Genomic DNA, 24734 nt, shown 5'->3' with positions numbered 1-24734 from the left:
GATGTGACGTCGGAGTGCGCCGCGTGCAGTCTGCTTGTAGCTCGGCCAGCGCAGTCGTGGGACTCAATAGAAGCCTCGCGAGCGGCTGCGGGGTCCCAGGTCTCCACGGTCCGGAGGCACCATGGACGATAAGGGTAAGTCGGGACGGCCTGGGGGACCAAGCCGCACAGGCGTCCCCCACCAACCTCCCAACCAGCCTAGAGTGGGCTCGGGAGAGTCTGTCCAAGCTCTGGCCGCTCGGCTGGATTTTCCTGTAATCGCAATTAAATCTCCCTCGCTGCTCCTGAATCCAGGGAATGGGCCCTGAGAGCGTCCGCAGACACCCCTCCACCCATAGCCCGTTCCCTGGGCGTCCGAAAAAATGAGACCTCGGACCACGTAAAGTGGAAAGGCTTCCTGCCACATTGGATCTGTTACTAGAAACGAAAGGATAAGGCATCATTGATTTGCGCATCCTGTACGGTTATCAAGGTGTTTCATTAAGTGGAAAACAAGGGCGAACTAATACAATACTTGTCACGTAAAAAAAGGCGAGGTGGAATTTGAACTCTCTTTGTACATGTGTGAGGTGAGTAGACTTGAATTAGCATAGACTGGGGTGGACAGGTGGATGACTCTGGGATCCTCTTAAAACTTAGAGCAAAGAGTAGAAAGAAAAATGACTTTTCATTACATTAATTTTAGGGCTTAAATTTTATGTCTTGCACACTGATAACTATCTTAAAGTAAGAAAGAGTAAAGTGGTGTCATCTCTATGCCTATCACCATTTCTCATGTCCTGGAGGCTAAACACCCCAAAAAGAAAGTATCTTCAAAATGATTTTGCTTCTTAAGGTCAATAATGACAAACAATCTTTCTGGCCTTATGTCCTGCAAAATCAATCTCATGAGTCACTTTTTCTCCCTTCCCAGAATTAATTGAGTACTTCAAGTCTCAGATGAAAAAAGATCCTGACATGGCCTCAGCAGTGGCTGCCATCCGGACTTTGCTGGAATTCCTGAAGAGAGATAAAGGTAAAGAGGGTCATCCTTGGAACACCCTTGGTCTTAGGAAAGTCTTCTAATTACTATTAGAAATGTAGAAAGTGAGAGATGTGTATTTCCTTACATCCTTAAGCAAGCTTCTTTCTTCATTTCAGACTTTTAACCTGGAGAAAGCCCTCAAGTTATCATTAGAAAGGATCCTTTTTATAAATGATATATGCTTTGAATCAAAAGTGACCATTTTTCTCATATTAACATGAGGCTTATATTACAGCAGTAATTCAACTTTATACATATTTATTGAGCTTCTGCCTTGCCCTGGGTTCTGTACAGATGCTAGAGAGAACATTTCAGAATAAATTCTGGTGTTATTATTCATTGTGACCTATTAATTCACCATTCTAAATGTGTAAGCATCTGAGTAAAGCATAATACCTTTATAAGCAAAATACTAATGATGAAGATGAAGCCATCTCTAAACTGAAGGGCTGGCCTATGGTGTGTTTCTACGACAGCCTCCACTGGCTTCCCATTGTAGCTACAGTAACATTCCGACATCTTAGGCTGCCCGGTACTGTCTTGCAGACTTCATCTGCCACCTTATTTACCTTCCACCTTGTCCACTGCTAAGCTATGCTGCAGCTCTGCTAGCCTCTCGGCATTTTTAATGCCAAGTTTATTCCCAAATTGGAGCCTGTGCATTGTTATGGTCTATGCCTGGAGCTTCTTTATGCTGCTGAATCCTTTCTTATTTAGGTCTGTTTAAATGGTCTTCATTCCAAGAGGCCATCTCTTTCAAGTGGCCACCTTATTCATCATTCTGATCTTCTCTGTCCTTTCTACATTCTGTAATTTATTTCTTTCTTTGTTTACTTGTTTGTTGTTTGCATCCTCCACTAGGAAACAGCCCTTTTTCACTGATGTTTCCCTGTCATCGATGCAACCAGTAAATAGTCACTGTATGAATGAATCACAGACCTAGCAAGGGACTGTGACACTGAAGGGAACATCACATTTCTCCTTTGATCATTCCAGGGGAGACAATCCAGGGACTGAGAGCAAATCTCACCAGCGCCATAGAAACCCTGTGTGGCGTAGACTCCTCAGTGGCAGTGTCCTCTGGAGGGGAACTCTTCCTTCGCTTCATCAGCCTTACCTCCCTGGAGTATTCTGTAAGCCACTGCCTGCCCTGGGGTTTCCTTTCCTTGTCTGTGTTTGACTGCACATATTCTCAGCTCTCTGGATCCTCTCTCCTCATCTTGCTCTTCTCTTCCTAGGATTACTCCAAATGTAAAAAGATCATGATTGAGCGGGGAGAACTTTTTCTCAGGAGAATATCCCTGTCAAGAAACAAAATTGCTGATCTGTGCCATACTTTCATCAAAGATGGGGCGGTGAGTAGACATCTAGCATACGTGGTAACAGAGCAAGGACTTTAGAATCAAACGATTGGGGCTAAAATCCCAGCTCTTCCATTCACTTGATGGGTAACCTTGGGCAAGTTCTTCCAGCTTCTCATCTGTTCAGTAAGGGCAACAACAATGCCTGCCTCATAGGGTCACTGTAAGGACTAAGTGAGATGGTATGATAGGGGCTCAGTGCTCTGTAAACAGATATTATAGATGCTTGTCATTGTAAATAGGCAGAGGAAAACACTGGGACAGCATTGGCGATTCTTGATTTAACAAGTTTTTCTAAAGAAGTATTTTTATGATTGGATATATAGTTAATTAAATCCACACCAGCTCTTGTCACTGGTTAATTTGAAGCATCTTCCTGGTGACAGTAACCACTGGGTGGAGGTTTTCTTTTAACTTTGTTTCAGATGCCATGACAGTAATGCAGGGCTCCCAGATGTGTGTCAGTGAAGTGAGGCAAGACAGGAACTGCACGTTAGGCCTGTCTCCCAGCTCATTGTCATAAACTTTTATGATGTCTCTCCCACCAGTGTACATCCTTTTCGCCACCTAAGCCTCCAGTGACAATGAAAGCATTTTACTTGCATTTCAACTCTTTTAAATCTTGTCCTCTTTTCTATTACTCCTTTCCAAACCTTAGAAGAATGTTATTAAATAAATTACATAATATGTAAGTGGAACATGTTCAAAAGCCAGTTGCAAACCAAGCCTTTTGGGGCCATGTGGAAGCAGAATTGTGACCGCCTCTCGCTGAGGCCTTCTCCAGCCCTGCCCGGGACTTGCCATGTGGTCAGTATTCCGTAGGTTTCCTCTGCCTGTGTCACCCATTTCAGCACTGATTTAGACTATGTGTAGAACAGGGCTACTCATGTGTCAGGTGAGGCACTGACAGGAGTTAGGGCACCTTGTCTGCCTTCTTTGTTACACAATCCTTCCTGCTCTTCCTTAGAAGAGACTTCTTGTAAGTTCCCACAGATCATTACCTGCCCCACAGATGACTTGTATTTATCCCAAAGAGTATTTATAAAAATTTTAAAAGTTATTAGCCAACATTTAATTACTACATTTTCAGTTTCTCTGGAAAAATCAGATATTTTGGCAATAGTAGGACCATGTGACAACAGTAAGAGCTAAGGAACCTTGGTCCCCCTCAGCCTTTCTGTGCCACTGGTGCCACCTTGCCCACTGCATTGACTGATGTCATCTGCCTGGTACCTGTAGGCCCAAGTGTGCAAACTATGTCTTAGAGATAGGGAAACCAACCCAGGGAACCCCATGGGCTCTCAGGCCCTGTGCGGGAGACCCACACTACATTGCTCTGGCAGGAACTTTGTCAGATCATAAAAGGCTTGAAACTCAGCGTCCTCTCAGGGTCTCTTCTGATGATGGTTAATCTGTAAGGCAAGACTACAGAGGAGCTTAGACGCCAGGAGCACACACCACAGTGCAGAGGTGTGGGCCGTCGCCAGGGAGCTTCCCCTTCACGAAGCTTTCTCCGTCCACAGAGGATACTGACTCACGCCTACTCCAGAGTGGTCCTGAGAGTGCTCGAAGCAGCCGTGGCAGCCAAGAAGCGCTTCAGTGTGTACGTTACAGAGTCACAGCCTGATCTGGCGGGGCAAGTATCTTCCCCTTCAGTCACATGTCCAGCAGTCATTCTGGAGAGCACACCAAGACTGGAGTTCATCATAGTAGGAACCAGAACATGCCACATTGGCCAGGCAGGCTGTGTTGCCTTCGATCTTGTCATTCCTGCCCCTGGAAGAACAGTCATGGTGGATTTGCCACAGGGTAGAATACAGGCTCCAGGGTTTTACTTAAGTAGTCAAATCAGAGGAACAGCAAGATTGTGTTGTTGAAAAGTTATCAAGGAGTAGGTACTTCACATCCCTATCTTTTCAGAAGATAATAAAAGCAAACCTTTTCTTTTTGTAAGAATTTGCATCTCTTCCCAAAAATGCCTGAACAAAATTTTCCTGAAATGCATGCTTTTTCCTAGAGAAACCAAGTTCTTGTTTCCTTGATCCAAAAGTTTTGGGATCTGCCCCTTAGTCCATTAATAGTAACTGAGCTTTGAGCTAGCATGATTTATCACTATCTTAATTGACTCACCAGACATCCCTATGGGACTTTCTCTAATGTTCCCAAATGTCATCTTCAGTAAGAAAATGGCCAAAGCGCTCTGTCAACTCAACGTTCCTGTCACTGTGGTGCTGGATGCTGCTGTTGGGTAAGTGCCTGTCTTCTCTGGCCATGGCCTGCCTGCCCCCAGGGTGACTCTAAGCAGTGTTTTCAGATTGAAGGTTTAACTCCCATTCTTAAAGCCACACTGTGTCTTAATTGATAGTTGCCCTAAACCAGCAAGCCCATTATGAGGTCTCCATAGCGTGTGTAGGAAACAGGACTATGGAGTGTTGGTCAGTAAGGGTTGTGTCCCTGGCACACTGTGAGCATCTGTGCATTTAAGAGTGAGATGCAGGGCTGGGGTTCTGGCTCAGTGGTAGAGTGCTCGACTAGAACGCACGAGGCACCAGGTTTGATCCTCAGAATCACACAAAAATAAAGGTATTGTGTCCACCTACAACTAAAAAATATATTTAAAAACATGTAAAAAAAAAAAAAAAAAAAAGAGTGAGATGCAAAGGTTGAATTTCGATCAGCAGTTGGGGCAATCAGTTCTCTCTCCAGCTCCAGCACAGCTGTCCTCACTTGGCATGTGCCAGGCACTGCTCCTCGCCCAGGCACTTTCCTCCTGAAACCCACATCCCATTTTCCTTGAATCTTCAGTGTGTGCACATGAGAAAATAGGAGTAAAGATCTCTTAGGAAACAAACACATAAGTCAGATTATTAATAAAAAAGGGGGCTGGGGATGTAGCTCAGTTGGTAGGGTGCTTGCCTCTCAAACACAAGGCCCTGGGTTAAATCTCCAGCACCACAAAAAAAAAAAAAAAAAAAAAAAAAGGAAATTAGAAATGTGTTGAAGAGCACACTTTGAGCAACTCTGTTTATTTTGCTCATTTTAAAAGGTCAGTTGTGCTGGGCATGGTGGCATATATCTATGATCCCAGAGACTTGGGAGGCTGGGGTACGAGAATCCCAAGTTCAAGGGCAGCTTCAGCAACGTAGTGGGACCTGTGTCAAACTGAAAAAATTAAAAGGACTGGGGATATAGCTCAGTGGTAAAGCACCCCTGGGTTCAGTCCCCAGTACCAAAAAAAAAAAAGGGAAGTAAGTAAATTGCTTTCTTCTTGTTTCCAACTTCAGATCACATTGGGTTTTTAAACTTTTGTTTTATTTGTGTTGAAGCAGAACTGAGTGCACACAAATAAGGGGGGACGCAGTTCTGGTTGAGCTACACACATGCTTGTGCACATGTGTCAGGCAGTGTAGCCCCATCACACTGAGGGGTGGTGGTCAGAGGGACTTTAATGCCTGTGGTAACAGAACTGCTAACAATGCCAGGGGCTGACCGTCTCCTATTAAGTCCTCCCCCTGTCCCCCCCTTTTTTAAAGTGATTTATTTTCATAGCAAAATAGGAGGGCACAGAGATTTCCCATAATCATCTACCCCCACAGGCAAACCCTCCCCCTTTACCAGTGTCCCCGCCAGAGTAGTATGTGTTACAAATGGTGAATCTACATTGACACATCTTTATCAGCCAAAGTCCACAGTGTACATTAGGGGTCACTCTTGAGGTTTTGCATTTTGGGGTTTGGACAACTGTATAATGACATGTACCCACCACTACAGTATCACACTGAGTATTCCCTCTGTCCTGTAAATCCTCCACCTCTGCCAGCCCATCCCTCCTACCCTCTAACTCAGAACAATCAATCACATAGTAAGTTTTTCTCAGTAAAGACCCTTCCTCAAGGGAACCTGGTGTCTTCTAAGTCCCTTTTGAGCAAAGACAGTTGTGGGAGAAACTTGCCATGATGAAAATGGAGTATCAGAAACGATGCTACCAACTAGATCCAAGGAGAGAAAGCATAACGCGCTTCTGACTTCCTTCCTCAGCTACATCATGGAGAAGGTAGACCTCGTCATAGTTGGAGCTGAGGGAGTCGTTGAAAACGGCGGCATTATTAACAAGGTAGGAGCAGCGGTCTGCCCAGGTCCTGCTCCGGACAGGAGCTGTATTGCTAACCGAGCCCTGATCCTGGCCTCAGCACTTCAGCACTCAGTTCCTGTGGCCACTGCCACGGTCAACCAAATTGAGCTCAGATTTCCTTCCTTAAAAGACAGATCTACAAAAATTAAGTCAATGTGATTTATGTTTTCACAAAACAGGTTCTAGCTGGAAAGTGCAGTTTGTTTGGTTTCTGTTTTTAACCAAGCATATATTTGACCTTAGTATATTTCATTAGTTTCTCTATTTGCTGCTTAACTTGGAAAGTTTCATGAATTTTCTTTCCCCGTACTGGGGATTGAACCCAGGGGCAGTCTACCACTGAGCTACATTCTCATCCATTTTTACTATTATTGTTATTCTTATTTATTATTTTAAAATTTGAGAAGGTCTTGCTAAGGTGCCTCAGCTTGCCTCAAATTTGAGTTCCTCCTGCCTCAGTCTCCTGAGCCACTAGGATTATGGGTGTGCACCAGCACCCTTGGCTAAAATAATTTTTTTATTATTTTTTTTTAAATTGTAGATGGACAAAATACCTTTTTTTTATTTATTTAATTTTATGTGGTGCTGAGGATCAAACCCAGTGCTTCACATGTGCCAGGCAAGTGCTCTGCCACTGAGCTATAACCCCAGCCCGTGAAGTAATTTTTTGAATTTGTAGTTTAGATAGATACGTAAAACAAAAACCTTTTTATTTTGGGGGGCAGGGAGGGATGCCAGGAATTAAACCCAGAGGCATTTAACAGTTGAGCCACATCCCCAGCCCTTTTTTGTATTTTATTTAGAGACAGGGTCTCACCAAGTTGCTTGGCACCTCGGTTTTGCTGAAGCTGACTCATGATTCTCCTGCCTTGGCCTCCTGAGTCGCTGGGATTATAGGCGTGCACCACCACGCCCAGCTATCTACTTTTTTTTTTTTTTTTTTTAAACACACTAATATGGAACGCTTCCCAAATTTGTCTCATCCTTACTCAGGGGTTCCAATTTTAGTATCCAAGCTGCCAAAGCAAGCACTGCGAACCGTTTTCTTGATGGACACGCAGCTGTGTGCACACCTCATTGTGGTTTTCATTTCGTTTCCCTCCCCAACAACTAACCATATTGAGCATTTTTGCACTTACATAAGGGTCATTCTCGGATCTTTGGAGAAATATTTTCTTTTTTTAAGGGTCCTGATTCCTAAGTAAGAATCACGTATTGTGTTCGTCTATACACTTTCTGTTGCTCCCAAGTTCAAGTGTGCTCAGAGCTCACCCTCTGCCTCCTGACCCCCAGATTGGGAGCCACCAGATGGCCGTGTGCGCCAAGGCACAGAACAAGCCCTTCTATGTAGTTGCAGAAAGCTTCAAGTTTGTGCGGCTCTTCCCACTAAACCAGGAAGACGTCCCAGATAAATTTAAGGTAAGATTGTCCTGTCTGAAGGAATCCGTGAGTCTATGCTGAACTTGAAGGGATACCTCCTTCCCCAGAATTCACTCTCTTCAGCCTGGTTCACTCAGGCAGCACTCTGCGCAGGAGAGGAGGCAGGAAGCCAGCGGCTGAATCCCAGCCTTGGGGTCCACTGCCCATGCACCTTCCACCTCCACCTTTCACAAACCTCGCAGCCTTGACCAAGTCCCTTTGCTGAATTTCAGTTCCTTATCTGTGGAACGGGATGGTATCAGCTGACAGTGGTGGGGTCTCTGAAACAGTTGGTGGGTGGGAAGCGTTCGGCAGGGCTGGCTGGGCTTCTCTCCATGGCTACTGTAAGTGGTTGCCTTGGGAGGTCAGAGAAGGGAGCCCAGCAGTTGTGAGGGGCCTGTGGTTTGTTTCTTGCTGTCCTTTGTCCTTGGCTGGTAGGCCACTATGATGTGGCTCACAGTGGCAGGTCTGCCCTCCCTGACTCACTGCCCGAGCAGCCTCGGGACCAGCACGCCGACAGCAGCACAGATCGCTGGCTGTGCCACGCAGACTAACGCAGGTTCTTCTCTCCTCAGTACAAGGCAGATACTCTGAAGTCTGCCCAGGCTGGACGGGACCTCAGAGAGGAGCACCCGTGGGTGGACTACACCTCCCCTTCCTTAATCACCCTGCTGTTCACAGACCTGGGCGTGCTGACACCCTCAGCAGTCAGCGATGAACTCATCAAGCTCTATCTATAACCACTGGTCCTCCACCAGCGTCCAGCCTGTGTGCCTGGGGTAGAGTGGGCAGCCTCGACCCCTGTGAGCCAGAAGGAACTATTCTGTGGAAGACCTGTGTACTGTGGACTTCAATCACAAGTCTTGGAGGATCTTTTCTACTCATCTCTGTCCCATCAAAAATGTGCTCTTGGTTCTAGAACCAAACCTAAATGAGCATGGAGTTTCCAGAAACTTACACTGTCCAGAAATAGCTAGATTATTGGCCACTGCCCCGATGGAAGACCAAGTCCAGCACCCTTTCTCTTGTGCCACTCTAGGCTGATTTGCCAAAAGCATCCAAGAAAGCAAGGCAGGCTGAAAAGCAGGGGCCCTCACCACAGCCAGACCCCAAGGGACAGCAGCTGGCAGGATGTGTGCCACGTTCGGAGCTTGTGAGAAAGGCAAGGGACACCTGCTGACTTGCATCTGCTCCCTCCCCTGGACAGGACCTGGCCAGCGAGTGAACACTGGGCCCAGAACACAGGCAGGCAGGCATCACAGACACCTTCCTACTGCAGTACCTGTAAACAGGTTCTGAATCTGTAAAAGATGTGAATTTCCTGTAAACAAGTTTGGTCATAAACAGCTTTTAAAAAATATATTTGGCAACAAACTCAGCATCTTTTCAAATAAATTATATGAAAGATTTTGATACCGAGTTGCTTCAATACTACAGGCTGACCTTAGGCCCCACACGAGTCACGGCAGTGAGACGTCATCAGCCATAGCCCCACGAAGGCACCGGCTGAGGATACGCTCGAAATATTCAACAGAAGACGGAAACCATCAATAACTCATCCCCAGAATGATGTGTTTCCTGGTCTCCAGATGTTCACCAGTGAAACAGCACTGGAGACTTGAAGACCCCTGGTACACTCCCCACCTCTGCAGGTGCTCTGTGCAGGGCAGAGGATTAGTGAAGTCCAGGGGCTACAGGCACCCAGGAGGGTCACTGCCTGGAAATACTTAGGAACTTTGAAAAGCCTACAGTAAGTATGCTTTGGCATACAAAATAACTTCAGGAAAAAGCGCTTTAGTTACAGGTGACTCATCAAAATAAACACTAACATCTGTTATTTACACTCAGATTGTCTTCTGGGACTTCAAGTCTGGTATGCTCTTAGGGAGGAATTCCAAGTGTGAAGTCCCTGCCTTGCCTCCCAGTTGACAGAACAGCTTCCAGGACGCTCCTGTGTCCCGAGTGTGGGGCCAGCTGTGCCCACCTGTGCTTCACCGGAGGCACTGGAATCAGCAGTCAGTCATCATCCAAATCTGAGATCCCCAGATCTGCTGTTGTGGCTCTTCTGCCACTTGTCAACAAGCCCTTCTCAAATTCTTCTTCAGTAATTTTGCCTTTCTTAAACTTTTTCAAGAGCCTTGTGTCATTAAGAAGTTCCTCCATGTCCTCATCTTCAATATCAGAACCCTGAGTGCAAACAAGAAACCAACAAACTGAATTTCTCAGCAATAGCGTGAAATCAGCAGGCTCTTTTTTGGGGGTGGGTGGGGAGGGGGGATATTGGGGATTGAACGCCAGGGGCACTCACCACTAAGCTACCTTCCCAGCCCTTTTTTTGTTTTAATTTTTTTTTTTTTACAGTTTTGATTCATTATACACAAATGGGGTATAACTTTTGTTTCCCTTGTTGTCCAGCCCTTATTTTTTATTTTGAGACAGTCATTAAGTTGCTGAGGGCCTCGCCAAGTTGCCAAGGCTGGCCTCCAAGTTGCAATCCTCCTGCCTCGGCCTCCCAGGTCACTGAGATCACAGGAATGCCCAGCAGTTTTTAGTGAGGAACTCTGCTCACGTCAGCTTTCACAGACATGTTTCCCACCCTGCTGACCAACACGATAAAGAAATGGGACAGCCTCACATGACTCCTACGTTCTATTACATTCAAACATTGTACCATGATATTTGCTCAGAATTGTAAATTTAAAATTGTAAATTTGAAATTTGAATTGTAAATTTGAAATTTAGTCAGTAAACTGCAAGCTTTATTACCTCTTCCCTTTTCCTTTTTTCATTCATCTTTTTCTTCCTTTCCTTTTTGGCCTTCTGCTTCGACCAAGCTTTATTTTTAATGAATTTTCTTCTCCCTTCATTTTCCGTTTTCTCTTTTCTTTGTTGCTCCAGTAGTTTCTGCCTCTGCTTTTCTCTAGCCTTATCTTTAAATGGAATCGTGTCGGTATTAACATCCACAGGCATAAAATCCGGAAACTGTTTTCCTCTGAGTTCTGGCATCCTGGGCATCCTCAGCAGGGCAAAACCTCGAGCAAGACTAGCAAAATCAAGATCTAATTAAACCAAAACACCAGCGTTAGCACACCAGAACATGGTCACAGAACCAACGACAGAAGAGTCCTCACAACATAATGTTTCTAACCAAAGGACTTAATAGACCCTGTTAATGAGAGTCCCAATAATTACAGTGTGACAGAGGAAAGAGGACTACTGAGCACCCTGTGGTCAGTTGAGTGACTACTCAAAGCCTAGGAAGGACCCCACCTGAGACGCTGGAAAACAGACTAATCCACACCATGCACTGTGACAAGCAAAGCGATTTCGTATTCGTAAAACCAGAAGAGCCCACCTACCCTTCAGCCTGAAGATGAGGCTGCACTCGTGCTTTGCGTAGGCCTGGACGCAGGACACGAAAGCTCTCATGCCCTTTTCAAACACAGCTCTGTCGGCCAGGGCCATGGACCTGAGCTTCGGCAGCAGGTCCACGGTGTTCCTCTGGAGTTTCATCTCCTGCAGGGGACACTGCAGAGGCCACACTCTCACCTCCCTGCTGAGGCCTCATCCCCAGGGCCCCCCGCAAAGCCAGTCAGTAGCACCAACGGCAGAATAATCCATTTTAATCTGAAAGCCTGAAGACTAAATCCAGCTCAAGTATGTTCCTTGGCCTGTATTTCACATTTTTAAAATAAATATATATATTTTAAGTTGTAGGTGGACACGATACTTTATTTTTATGTGATGCTCAGGATGGAGCCCAGGGCCTCACGGGTGCTGGGGAAGCCCTCTATCACTCAGCCACAACCCCAGCCTGTGTTTTACTTTTTTTTTTTTTCCCCCGGCGGTGCTGGGGATTGAACCCAGGGCCTTGGGCTTGTGAGGCAAGCACCCTACCAACTGAGCTACATCCCCAGCCCCTGCATTTTACGTTTTTAAGAGAAAATCTGAAAATGAATTTCCCATGATTCTGCTCTGACAGGAGAGCACAGCAACACTGGCCGTGTCCCCAGCTGTGGCCTTGGCCTGGGCACAGCACTGGCTGCCACCCTGGCCCCACAGCCTCAAGGCCAGCCAGGTTCCGAAACAGACCCCCCACCCACCCCCGATCTCATCCTCTGACCACAAGACAAGAACTGTGACAAGAACTGTCACAGCTGCCCTGTCACTGGGTGTTCTATACGAAAAGGGAAGACAGCTTACTTTTTGGTTAATCGCCAGGAAATTGACGTAGGACTCTTCCATGGGCAGGAGAAACACCAGTGCGCTGCCCCCATGGCCAATGCGGGCCGTGCGGCCACAGCGATGCACGAAGGCACTGTGAGGACACAGGACAGGAGCCGGGGTGGCCATGAGCACAGCCCAGACTCCGGCCACGCACTGACCCAGCGGCATGGCTGCAGGGACAGCGGACCCCACTGACCAGCATGGGAAAGAGGCACCACAGGAGCCAGGAGTGCAGGTGCCAGCGCGGCTCAAGCACGACCCGCGTTAACTCGCCCCTTCTCTGGGACCACACAGGTAGGACAGGATCACACAGAGAATTTGGGAAGCAATGAAAATTATAAAGAATAAAATACAGAAGACCTGTAATCTCAGAAGTAACCATTATCATCACTTAGGAGCTTATAGTTACAGGATTTTTTTATATGGGGAAAATAATTGTGATTTTCATATATGGTATTTTGAATTGGGTTTTTCCCACTTAAAACAGCCTATTGTGCAATTCAGCAAGAACTTTCAGTACTTAAAAATAATATACCAAAGGTTATTCACCCATAATCTATTCTTGCTATTTAAAATAATATTCTGAATGTCATTATATTTGTCTTCCTCTTACTCCCAGTCAGTGAGCTTGATTCCTCAACAGAGAGGGGCCACTCTACCCTGAGTACCTGGCGCTGCTGGGAGGGTCATACTGCAAAACCCAGTTCACTTCGGGAATGTCGATCCCCCGCGCCATCACGTCAGTGCACACCAAGATCCCACTAGAGGAGGAAAACAAGGGTTCTGTGTAAGGAGGTCATCGTATCACCTTCAAGGAGTCCACCAGCCTCAATGATGACAGCGACACAGAGGCTCTGGACTATCCACAGAATTAAGTACTTTCCCCCAGTATTGGGATTGGACCCAAAGGCACTCTACCAATAAGCTACACCCTCGGCCCTTTTTGAGACATGATCTTAGTAAGTTGCCCAAGCTGGCCAGGCATAGTAGCACATGCCTGTAGCACAGTGACTTGGAGGCTGAGGCAGGAGGATCACATGTTCAAGGCCAGCCTGAGTAACTTAGTAAGGAACTGAACATCTTTGCGAGATCCTGTCTCAAAAATAAGAACTAGAAAAAATGGGGATGTAGCTCATGGGTAAAGCACCTCTGGGCTAAATCTCCAGTACCAAATAAGTAAATTGCCAGGTGGACCTTGAACTTCCAGTCCTCCTGTCTCAGCTTCCTGAGTCGCTGGCTGATGCTATAATACCATGCCTGACAACATAACTCTTATAATTATACCTATAACTACTGTATTATTAAAAGATAAAAACACATAATAAGCATATCACAGAAGTTAATATTCCTTGATGGTAGTATTTTATTTTTTTCTTCCTCCTAAGAATCTCCGTAACTTTACAAATTCCCAAAGAAAATGGGGGTTAGGAGATAAAGCAAGTATTTTTTTTGATCGGTGTACTTCCACTGAAAGACTAAACTGGTGGGCTAATCTTGGTGCCACTTCAAGAAAACCAGTGGTACTTTCACTCTGTCGTTCTGAAGCCAAGTCCTTGCCAGCAGCCACAGCGCAGAGGCGGGGCAGGCTGCAAGGTGGGCTGGGAGCAGGGCAGGAGCGGAGAGCGCGCCATGCCAGTGTGGGCCTGAGGCACGGCGGAGGTCCAGCTGGGTCTGGTGTGGATGCCCACTGCACACAGCATCAGGCCCAGACCCCCGGGTATTCACAGCCCCACGACCTCAACCTCCTGCTTTAGTGGTGAGAAAACGAAGGTAAGGCAGAGCCAATCAGAGATGCAGAGCTGACCAACAGCACTGGCACCTTCCCAGGCCCTCAGCAGAAATGTGACGCAGAGCCTGGCCCAGGGCGCTCGGGCAGCAGCCCCTTGTTGTCCCCTCTCACCCCACTGGAGCTGTTCCTATTCCTGAATAAACCCTACTCCCTTCACTCTTGCCTTCCATTGTCCATGAATTCCTGTCTTTGGATTTGTGAGGAAGGTATCCAGAAAGAATCTGGCAGTGGGCTGCCGGGGTCTGAGGGCAGAGCCTACCATGGAAAGGCGCAGCACATTTCTTGCTGCAGAGGCCGGCAGCTTACGCAGACCCTCACGCCGGCAGAAGTGGAGAAACACCTCTTTCAACTTTGCCTTTAGGAGTACTTTAACAGGGGCTGGGGTTGTGGCTCGGTGGTAGAGCGCTCGCCTAGCATGCGTGAGGCCCTGGGTTTGATCCTCAGCACTGCATAAAAATAAAACAAAGGTACTGTGTCCACCTACAACTAAAACAAAATATTGGGAAAAAAGAAGTCCATCAACAACTAAAAAAAATATATATATATATTAATAATAATTTTTAAAAAGCGTACTTTAATGTAGGGCTGAGGTTGTGGCTCACTGCTAGAGTGTCTGCCTAGCACACGTGAGGCCCTGGGTTCCATCCTCAGCAGCACATAAAAATAAAGGTACTGTGTCCAGGTACAACTAAAAAATACACATTTAAAAAAGGAGTTCTTTAATGTAGCTGTGCAATGCTTAAGAAAAACAGAAACAAGCTATGCTCATGAGGAAATCACGAGGTCCCCGCTGGGTGGCCATCACCTTGACGACCCACAGGCAGCTTCTGTCCCCGTGAGCCCACAGAACTGCCCTGTTCTGCTCCACTCCTCCAGTGGACAGTCACCAGAACCCCTCCGAGCCAGGCACCAGGAAATCCAGGAACGCACGGAACGCGAGGTTATGGCAGGCAGGGAGCTCAGTAAGCCAGGGGCCCAGCAGAGTGTGCGGGAGCAGGGAGGAGGGCTGGGGTGTCTCTATGGAGGCGTGAGAGTGGGTATGGGATGGGAGGGGGCCCCAGGCAGGGAGAAAGGGGAGCATGGGAGCCTAGAAAGGCCCGTGGCCGGGAACCTAACGTGCCAGCGAAGCCAGCCCACCTCTGCAACGTGCGGAACTCCATGAAGATCTTATTGCGCTTGTTCTTCATCTTCCCGTGAATGCACATTATCTTCACGCTCCTCACCAGGGCCTCCAGAGCCTTCCCATAGTACTCCACACAGGCGCAGGTGCTGTCGGGGACAGAGGGCTCAGAGGCATGCCCCTCCTGGCCCTCCTGCAAGGGACCGAGCACTAGAAGAGGGCGAAGAGAAGACGACCGCCCACGCCCAGGGGCGAATGGAGAGCACCCGCGCTAAGCCCCACCGGAAACCCAAGTCAGTGAAAGGCAGTGGACTGAGTCAAAACTCTGAGGGTGTGTCCCACTGTCCAAAGACATCCAACCAGAGGTCCCCGGGGCTCTGAGAAAAGCTCAACTGAAGCGGTCCTCCAGGACGAAAAGAAGGACGTAAGACAAACAGGCGAGATTCAAGCTACTCTCGTTCCTCTTGGAGAACTGCTCCTGCCTCTGTGAGCAGGATTCCCAAGGGCTTAGCAGACAACCCAGGTTTGCCGAAGCGGAAGGTCCCTCCCAGACATTGTGGACGTGGGACTGATTCAGCTGAGGAACGCACACACTGCCATCCTGCCCTGTGACAACAGGACAAACCCCACCGTGACAGCCTGGGCGCCGTGCCCAAGCCATTCCCAACCTCTTCTTTCTTCACCTGCCTCAACTACCGTCAGCCGGCTCGGGCAGAGGAGTCTCCGAGAAGGTTTTCTGCTTATGATAGAAAAGGACTGATACAAATAACATTGCCATTCCAGCCCCGCGTTTCCCGTCTGCCTTCAGCGCAGACAGGGCATTACAGTAGCCGCCTGGAAGCTCCAGGTGAGGTTCAGGAGGGAAAGGCCAAGACAACCACAGACCCACTAACCTGACCCTGCTGAGACATGACATCAGAAACTGCCTACCTGTGCACCTGACTACAGAAAATAAACCCCTCCTGCCAGAGCCATAGAAGTCGCGTTTTCAATTGTTTTCAGCCTAGCACACCCTGAGAGAATTTGGAACCCAAGGGCCACCTGCACCTGCATGTTCTAGGCGCAGCTGAATCCCTGACTCTCAACTAGAACCCAGAGGGTTACCTGAAGAAGACTAGGTGTTTTTCCTGTTTATGATTTCGAAGAAAATGTACCAGCTGATTAAATTTCTCATCTGCCTTACACACCTGCAAAATACAAGGAAAAATAAAATTAAAACCTATTTTTAAAAGTAAATAACCCACAGCAATCTTCAATTTCGGCTTTTTTATTTTTATATTTTTGTTGTTTTTGGCAGTACTGGGGATTAACCCAGGGGCACTCTATCACTAAACTACTTCCCCAATCCTTTTTATTTTTTATTTTGAGACAGGGTCTTGCTAAATTGCCCAGACTAACCTTGAACTTGTCCTCCAGAGTACCAGTCTTAAGTTTTAAGGGGTCCAATTTTCTCCAGAATCAGAGACTGTCGTCTGAAGATTAATCAGTCTACCTAGTTCAGAAATGTTAACATATGCTGCTGCCTATAAACATCTTTTATTGGTACTGAGAATTGAACTCAGGGGCCCTTAACCACTGAGCCACATCCCCAGTCTTTTTATCTATTTTGAGACAGGGCCTCACTAAGCTGCTTATTAGGGCCTCACTAAGTTGCTGAGGCTGGCTTTGAACTTGCAATCCTCCTGCCTCAGCCTCCTGAGCCACTGGGATTACAGGTGTGTGCCACCATGCCCAGCTATAAAACATCATTCTTTAGTCACAGAATCATAACACTGAGAGAAATGTTGGAGCAGGCTCAGAATGGCTATAGTGAGGCTCCCTCGCCAAACATTCTGGTGAGCTATGCTGTGCTTCAACATACAGCCAGGCTGAGGGCTAGCTACGTCAGGGTTAGTCGGCCACAGACTCTGAGCACCCACTCAGGGTCGTGGATGTTAACCGTGAGCACACTCCCCTATGTAACCTGTTGGCAGCCTGCCTTCTCTGTTTGGCCTGCTCATAAAAAGGGCCTATGAAAAAGACTTGGGGCTAAGTGAGGGCAAATAAGAGGCCCCAAAATGGAACTGGCTGGGGACTAAAGCTGAAGCGGGAAGCTGTGGCCACCTCTGAATAAAGCACACTATCCCGTCTGCATCTCGCATCTTCTTCCACTTGCTGAAACCTGAACCTCATTTCCTGGGTCTGAGTCCTGCACAACAAATGTCATCTAACATAACTGTTCCCAAATCCCAACAGATGGACAGGGACCATGCTGGCTCCCGCACCAGCTCCAGGAGAGACTGTTAACACAGATTCTGGGCCAGCAAACACACTCTGCTTCGGCAGGTCTGGCACTGGACCAAGAGCACACGTTACCTACAAGCTCCCGGGAGCCTGAGGTCAGCTTCAGAACTTACTGCTCTTAGCTGGACGCAGCTCTCCAGAAAGCATGTGCATGATTATGTGAATGACTTCCATGGGGACAGACCCCACGGTTTCTCTTAACAACCAGCCAGATGTTCCATCCAAGCCCCCAAATGGAGACATTAAACTCACAGGAACACATCTCCCTGATTTTCAGGAAAACTAAAATCTCACTTTGGAAGCTCCTCTCATGCACCTGGACATCCCTAAATACCATCACCTAAATAAATGCAAAGTAGCAGAAGCAGCAGTGGACACAGCGGGCGTGCGCAGCTGTGACACTCGTTAGTATTTACCATGCCCTAAGAACTGTCCCAAACCCCTTTGTACATGAAATCCTCAAACAACCCAGTAACGGGGACTACCATAGCCCCACTTTATAGGCGAAGACATGGTAAGTGCACTCAAGGACTTGGTGAGGGTCAAAGCCGTGACACGCACCAGGGCAGTCCGGCTGGAGCACCAGCTGCTTCCTGTGCTGAGTCCCTCCCTCCCCTGGGAAGAGCCAGCTTCCTGCCTCATCAGAAAAACGCGCTTCGGAGGAGCCTGCGCAACGGCAGCAGCACCCCAGGTAGCTGCGCCGGGCACCTCCTGACTCACAAGTTTGTTCTACCTGTTGTCCACCCATGGATCCACACAACCAGGACAGCAGCCCGCCCACCCAGCCCTCCTCTGCAGCCGGGACCCTCCAGTTTTAAAACCAGCCCTTCTAGGTGAACAGTAGTGTGATCAGAGACCAAAGTGTCCCTCTGGGCCTAAAAAGAAGCCCATCTCCAGGTGGACGTGCCCCATGTCTGATGTGCCTCCTGTGGGCTCCTCCAGCTCCCAGCACTGCCTCCCTGGCTGCCTGTGTTCTCAGACCCCCTGAGGCCCATCCCAGCAATAAGAGAACACAGAACCTAAAGTGGCTCCAGGCAGCCTCATTACTGAACAATCCAGGTTCCCAAAGTCTGTCCACTGCCTTGCAAGGCAACTACAGAACACGAATCCAGCCGCCATCAGGTGCAGGTCAGAAACGCGGAGACTTCAGGCTACACAGCAAAACATCTAGGTCACTCCTGGAGTCTGTCACCTGGTTTTCTGTGTGGCCTGCATATCTAACTGTGTCCTTTCACAGCACAGACGTGCTACCAACCCCGGAATCACAGTACCAAACCATGCAGCCCCCAGCACATCCCAGTCCAGTGTGATAAAAACGGCTGGCACTTGGGGTGGGAAGTTCAGAGACACTGTCCTCGGAGACCATGCTTGAAGTGCACTTATGCCCAAGTTAACTCAGTCGCACATTCAAAAGGTAGGACCATTTGTCATTCAGATGATGGGTTCCAGTTCTGTCTCCAGATGCATTCTTAGTGTGTCACAGTCTTTCTCTTTCTTGAGGGAGGTGGTTGGGTGCTGGGGATTGAACCCAGGGGTGCTCTACCACTTGGCTACATCCCCAGTGCTAATTTTTTTTTTTTTTTAATTTTGAGACAGGGTCTCGCTAATATGCTATGAGTGGCCTCCAACTTGTGATCCTCCTACCTCAGCCTCCTAACTCACCGAATTACAAGCCTAAGCCACTGCAACTGGCTCACAGGGTCTCATTTTATACACTTACTTTCCCTGTGAACCTCAAGCACATCCCTAGGACAACGCCATCATTCTGAATCCCAGGCTCGAGCAGACAAGCCTGCTCACCATGTAGTAGTTCTCCAGGCGGGAGGGGGTCTTCTGGGTGCTGTTGGCCGCCACACCCTTCTCCTTCACCGAGATGCGGACGGGGTTCCGGAGGCCTGCTCTCACCAAGTTCTCCACCTCCTGCGTCTGTGTGGCAGAGAAAAGGCCTGTTCTTCTCTGCTTTGGCAAAAACTCCAGAATGGTGTTTATGCTGTAACGAGAGATCTTACAGTTACTCTGTCACTCAGCAACAGTCAACAGTCAGTGTTTTCATGATACGACACGTATTTAAAGACATATCTGAAGAAGCCATCAGATCTCTACCCTGACGTTACTGGAAGCTGAGACTGTGCGTCATACTGTCATTCTTCCGAGGCTTCTCGATATAAGCATAAACTACACGTTAATACTCAGAGGTCAAGTGATCGTGTGGAATTAGGACAAAGCTTTTTGAAGCTAAAAAACACAGTATGGTAGACTTTATATAGGTGAACCGTATGCCACGTGAATCATGTCCCCCCAAAATCTGGGTTTGTGTGCTGTTTTGTTTTTGGTGCTAAGGACTGTACCCAGTGGCGCCCTACCACTGAACTGCACCCCCAGCACTTTTTACTTTTTATTTTCAGACAGGGTCTCGCTAAGTTGTCCCATCTGGCCTCAAACTTGAGATCCTCCTGCCTCAGATTATAGTAGACACACGCCACTGCAACTGGCAAAAAGTCCGTTTACTAAACAAAAACAACAAAAACCTAAGAAAACCACGGGGAAAATGCACTTTAAGAAGATCGAAGATAAAATAAATGAAATTGAGTTAACAGAATCTGAAGGGTCCACCTACCTCGTGATCTGAAGTATCAATGAGGTTAACCAATAGTCACTAAGTAATAAAGGAATTCCACTCCGCTCTCCTCTTCCAGCCATCACCTACACACCCCAAGTCAAAGAAACCCAAAACAGGGTACCTTGCTTCAAACCCCATGTCCAGAAGTCTGTCTGCCTCGTCCAGCACCAGGACCTCCAGGGACCTCACACAGCTGGCCAGGTCCAAGCCCTCATCCTTCCTCCGGAACATGTCCTCCAGGCGGCCTGGGGTCGCCACGATGATATTTCCACTTTGGGAAGAAAGGAAGTATTTACCACACACTCTGGACCTTGGAAATATCAGAGATGGTTACCAAAACACCAAGCTTCATAAGTCACGCAAACCCCAGTGAGGAAAAAACACCCAGGAAGGGGAGGTGAGACAGCCATGGAGAAGGGCGAGGGCCACGAGCAGCCCAGGCTGGGCCCAATCCACCAGCTGTGTCGGTACTTCACCAGTGGACAACCACAACCTCATCACTTGCTACACTGTCTGTCCTGATCTCAACCGAAACAGCAGCTGAGCCACCGTCAGAGGCTGAAGGTCCACAAGTCCCACAGAGAAAGGCTTGCTACGCCTGACCTCACACCAGTGTCTGGGGCCTGCAAACCCCAGAAAACTCTAAGAGAGAATCAGACTGGGCCAGATGTGGCCCGGACTGGCTGACCTGCAAGAAGTTTCTTTGACAATATGGATTATATGCCAACAAGTTAAAGAATCAGGAGAACGCACACGCATCTGGAACTCCATCTTAAGAAATCCAAAACTGGCTCCACTGGGCCCAGAGTCCTGTCAGGCCATGATCAGCTGGAGTGGACCAGGTTGCTTACATACTCCCTAACCCGAGGAGCTGGGCCTGCAGAAGTACCTCTGGGCAGCGGGTGCCTAGGGACTCTCCATCAGGCATCAGGCCTCAGCCATGCGTGATGCCGCCAGTGCAGCACCAAGGGCAACAGAGAGGAGCAGAAACAGGCGAGCTCACCCTTGTCGCCTGAACCTCTCGACATCTTCTCCAGGGTTCCTGCCTCCAATCCAAAGAATCTGGCTAAAAAAAAAAGAGCAACAGGTCTTTGAGCATGTTGAACAAAACAGCAGCCTGTGGCTGACAGAGATGTTGCATCCAATTTACCTGAATTGTGGGAAGTGCTTCGTGAAATGCGAAAGGACCTCATCAATCTGAATGGCCAGCTCTCGAGTGGGGGTGATGATTATGGCTCCCACCTACCCGTGTGGAGAAAGGGGCATGGTCAGCAGTACACAGGGCTCCAGAGCACCCACCACCTCCAGGGGACGGTTCCCAGGGGAACAGCACTTCCTAGACTCCTGGCTGCCACATGTCCACAGCTCCAACTCACGATCGTTTGCCATCACTATGAGCTTCTAGGGGAATACAGTCAGGGTCCTACCAATCTCTGGGCACATTTTCACCAACCAATCAATGCACAATCTCATTTTTTGTGGGCTTCTGTTAAAAACACCGTATTCAGTAAATACTGCTGACTTACTCACATTGAACTCACATCTCTGTAACTCATGCTTAAGGAAAGCTCATCTACCACAGATTTCCTCAGAGCCTTCTTACACTCAGAACACTCCAGCACCATAGCACTACATTACGGGCAACCAAACAGCAAAATCACCCAAAAAAGACACAAAAATGTGCAAACGTGGTACTAAACAGACCACAAAAGGATACTTCTTTATAGCACACGGGCTGAAATTCAAAGCATTTCTACAAATGACTGCAAAAGCACCCCAGCTTCAATTTTGGGTTCATAAATTTTAACAAGCAGGCAAATTCAAAAAGAGAATCTCAGATTATTGGGTCAGTTATCTTCTATTTTCTCAAGTTTCTGACCAGCTTCTTATTCAGCTGTGAACTCTCCAGTAGCCAAGTGACAATCCGGTTAGCTCCTCTCACCTGACTCCTTTTTAATTTCTCTTCCCTTCTCAGAAGAATTTCCAGGATGGGGATGACAAAGGCCAGTGTTTTGCCACTACCTGTGACCTGCAAAGGAGGATTGGGTTTTGTGCTGCTTTTCCACACAGTTCATTTGAAGAAAACCATGCGGACAGGCTGTATCTACAGGAGGAACTTACCGCTTCTGCAGCAACATCTTTGTTTTTCATGAACAGAGGGATGGTTGCAGACTGAAGAGAGAAATTGCAAAGCCAAGTTAAAGAATGCTGTGAATTCACTGGTGAGGCCTACGCCCTAAGAGCACAGAGGGGGCTAAGGGCACAGTGAACCCTGGGGGTCCTGACTCAAACATGCCAATGATGTCTGCACAGACATGTGATAGGAGTCCTGGATTTGAGTCCTGCCCTCTTTTTTCCTCCTTGGGCCAGAAAGGGGTTAAAGACTGCATCTTAGGCATCTTCCAGCTCTGGTGGCCAAACCAGAACAGGGATTCAAACACACCCTCCAGTTTACACACAAGAGGTCCTTCGAGTTTTATAAAAAGTTTGGCTTTTTGGCTTCAGTAACCAAAGCAGTTAAGTCTGAAGCAGACTCAGGTGTTGGCCCTGAGGTCACTTCCTCCAGGACTCCACTGCTGGTCCCCAGAGCAGGTCCCCAGCCCTACCACAGCACATCAGACCACTCCACCTGCTTCTATGCAGGTGCTGATCAACCTGGAAGGTTTCTGTCCTCCCTCCCCGGGGAACATAAGTGATGTCTGGAGTCATTTTCAATTGTCAAAACCCAGGGTGAAGTTGCTGTTACTGACATTTAGCAGGTAGATTCCAGGGATCTTGATAAACATCCTAGGATACCCCAGACAGCCCTCGCGACAATGCGTTTTCCAGCTCAAATGTTAGAATCACCAAGGCTGCAGACCTTGCTCTAGACCACTGTCATCCAATAGAATTAATATGAGCCATACATGCTTTTAAATTTCCAAGTTACTACCTTAAGTTAAAAAAAACACAGCTGAAATAAATTTTAATATTTAACATTTAATAATATTAATATTCAATATTTACTTAGCCACACATTCAAATACTGTCACTTCAACATTTAATCATTATTTTTCCATTCTTTTTTCAGATCCAGTCTTCAAAATCCAGTGTTACTTTAACAGAGCACATCTCAATCTGGACTAACCACATTTCAAGTGCTCAAAAGCCACATGTGTGGCTGACTGGGGCAGGGGACAACAGCTCTAGGAGGCGCTCCGATGGAGACTGGGTCTGTTTGTGCTCCGTGCACCACGTGGCACTCCAGTTTTCATCTTCAGCCTGCCTGCTCTCAGCATCGCTCCCAGTGGTCTCAGGGACAAACTCAACCTTTTCCCGCTGAACCTGTCACACTCCCAGCCTTCCTCATCTTGGCAGAGGGACACCATCCACCCAGCTACAGAACTCGGGGTCCTCCTGGAGCCCGTCATCCCCCCATCCCGCCCTCAGCCATCTTAAAGCCACCCTAATGTGCCTTCTCACTGTCCACTGCTCCCGTTCTACCCCCCCATTCCTCACGGTCGACGGCCTCCTGGGGGACCTCCCTGCTTCGGCCACGCTCTACGCAGCATCACATCCCTTTCTGTACACCACTTCCCACAGACGATAGCCTCTCAATCCTTTTAGAATAAAACCCAAGCAGCCGGGCACTGTGGTGCACAAGTTTAAGGTCACCCTCGGCAACTTAGGAAGACTACTTTAAATTAAAAAATAAAAAGGGCTGGGGGATGTGTCTCAGTGGTAAGGTGCTACCTGGTTCAAACCCCAGTACGTATGTACATATGTACATAAATAAATATGATTCCAGCCCTGCCTGACTGTATGACCCAGCCCTGCCCTGCTCATCTCTTATGTGACTCAAGCTGCTCGGCCACGATCCACTGGCATTTCTCTGCTGCCCCAATCACCTCCAGCGCACTCACCATCACTCGGGTCTCAGCTCGTGACACCTCCTCAGGAGGCCTTCTCTAACACCCTCCCTGGCCCCGCTCCTGTCTATGCCATCAGTCTGTTAAGAGTTCCTTCCTAACACATAGCAGCTGAAATCACCTCGTCCCCTTACTTCTTTCTCTAGCTCCTGCCCTAGAAATGAAAGCCCACGAGTAGGAACCAAGACTGCAAAGTCCCCAGAGCCTAGAGAAGTACCTGATACGCAGCAGGTTCTCAATAAATGCTCCTAAATAAAGGAAGGCACTGTGCCACTACAGCGCACCTTCCCACAGACACAACAGGTAACCTCCCCTGAGCTCCACAGGGGCCCATGCAGTCTCGTTTAATCCCACAACCCTAGGAGCCAGGTAACGTCACCTTCGTCATTTCAGAGAAGGAAAGTGAAGCACAGAGGTGAGAGGTGAATGAAGTCACTGTCCGAGGCCTCACAGACAGAGGGAGGGGCCAGGACAGGAAAGAGACCCCAGGGCCCCCGCAGCGCAGGGCGGCGGGAGGCGCGGTGGTCACGGCCACCCGCTTCGCCTCGCCGAGACCGCCGGAGACGTGGCAGAGCTCGGCTCGGGGCAGAGATGCAACGCGCGCGGGCCTGGACCCTGCGGCTGGCGGGCTCGGGGCGCCGGGAGCGCCGCCGGCCGCCTCCCTCCCCGCCCCGGGACGGATACCTGCACCGGCGTCATGCACGGGAAGCCCAGCTCCCGCAGCGCGCCCAGCACCCGCGGGTGCAGCCGCACCGGCAGCGAGTCCCAGGAGCCCTCCGTCACGTGCTCCATGGCCCCGCCGCTCCCGCCCGGAACGCCCCGCGCCGGCGAGCGCTTCCGCTTCCGGCGGCA

General features: G+C 48.4%; 2 protein-coding genes across 3 annotated transcripts; one reads left to right on the top strand and one right to left on the bottom strand.

Moving 5' to 3' along the window:
• The first annotated feature begins 7 nt into the window (after window positions 1–7).
• On the top strand, window positions 8–9348 carry EIF2B1 (eukaryotic translation initiation factor 2B subunit alpha). The gene is made up of 9 exons (XM_079150501.1): window positions 8–134; window positions 913–1014; window positions 2020–2156; window positions 2262–2378; window positions 3908–4024; window positions 4568–4632; window positions 6423–6498; window positions 7810–7935; window positions 8511–9348. Exons 1-9 carry the CDS (start codon window positions 122–124, stop codon window positions 8673–8675), a joined length of 918 nt encoding a protein of 305 aa, XP_079006627.1. The 5' UTR covers window positions 8–121; the 3' UTR covers window positions 8676–9348.
• DDX55 (DEAD-box helicase 55) lies at window positions 9280–24722 on the bottom strand. Of its 2 annotated transcripts, none has more exons than XM_079150480.1 (14): window positions 24567–24722; window positions 22096–22146; window positions 21917–22003; window positions 21125–21216; window positions 20978–21040; window positions 20096–20245; window positions 19155–19344; window positions 16176–16258; window positions 15089–15220; window positions 12831–12923; window positions 12139–12253; window positions 11295–11463; window positions 10702–10994; window positions 9280–10122 (listed from the first exon to the last, which is right to left on the bottom strand). In XM_079150480.1, exons 1-14 carry the CDS (start codon window positions 24672–24674, stop codon window positions 9952–9954), a joined length of 1797 nt encoding a protein of 598 aa, XP_079006606.1. In that variant the 5' UTR covers window positions 24675–24722; the 3' UTR covers window positions 9280–9951. The 2 variants fall into 2 exon arrangements, with proteins under 2 accessions (XP_079006606.1, XP_079006607.1); XM_079150481.1 differs by lacking the exon at window positions 24567–24722 and adding an exon at window positions 24262–24506.
• Between the last annotated feature and the right edge of the window lie 12 nt (window positions 24723–24734).

Source organism: Sciurus vulgaris, assembly GCF_902686455.1.
Source record: "Sciurus vulgaris genome assembly, chromosome: 8".
NCBI lineage: Eukaryota > Metazoa > Chordata > Mammalia > Rodentia > Sciuridae > Sciurus > Sciurus vulgaris.
This window is presented reverse-complemented; position numbering and strand designations above follow the sequence as displayed.

Excerpts from the sequence above, each read along its gene's own strand:
- EIF2B1 (XM_079150501.1), top strand. Across the intron at positions 4,633-6,422 it reads GTGCTGGATGCTGCTGTTGG|CTACATCATGGAGAAGGTAG; the intron begins GTAAGTGCCTGT and ends TTCCTTCCTCAG. Across the intron at positions 6,499-7,809 it reads ACGGCGGCATTATTAACAAG|ATTGGGAGCCACCAGATGGC; the intron begins GTAGGAGCAGCG and ends CCTGACCCCCAG.
- DDX55 (XM_079150480.1), bottom strand. The coding sequence starts at position 24,674 with ATGGAGCACGTGACGGAGGGCTCCTGGGACTCGCTGCCGGTGCGGCTG. Across the intron at positions 22,004-22,095 it reads AAGATGTTGCTGCAGAAGCG|GTCACAGGTAGTGGCAAAAC; the intron begins GTAAGTTCCTCC and ends CCTCCTTTGCAG. Across the intron at positions 16,259-19,154 it reads GCCTGGAGAACTACTACATG|GTGTGTAAGGCAGATGAGAA; the intron begins GTGAGCAGGCTT and ends TGTATTTTGCAG.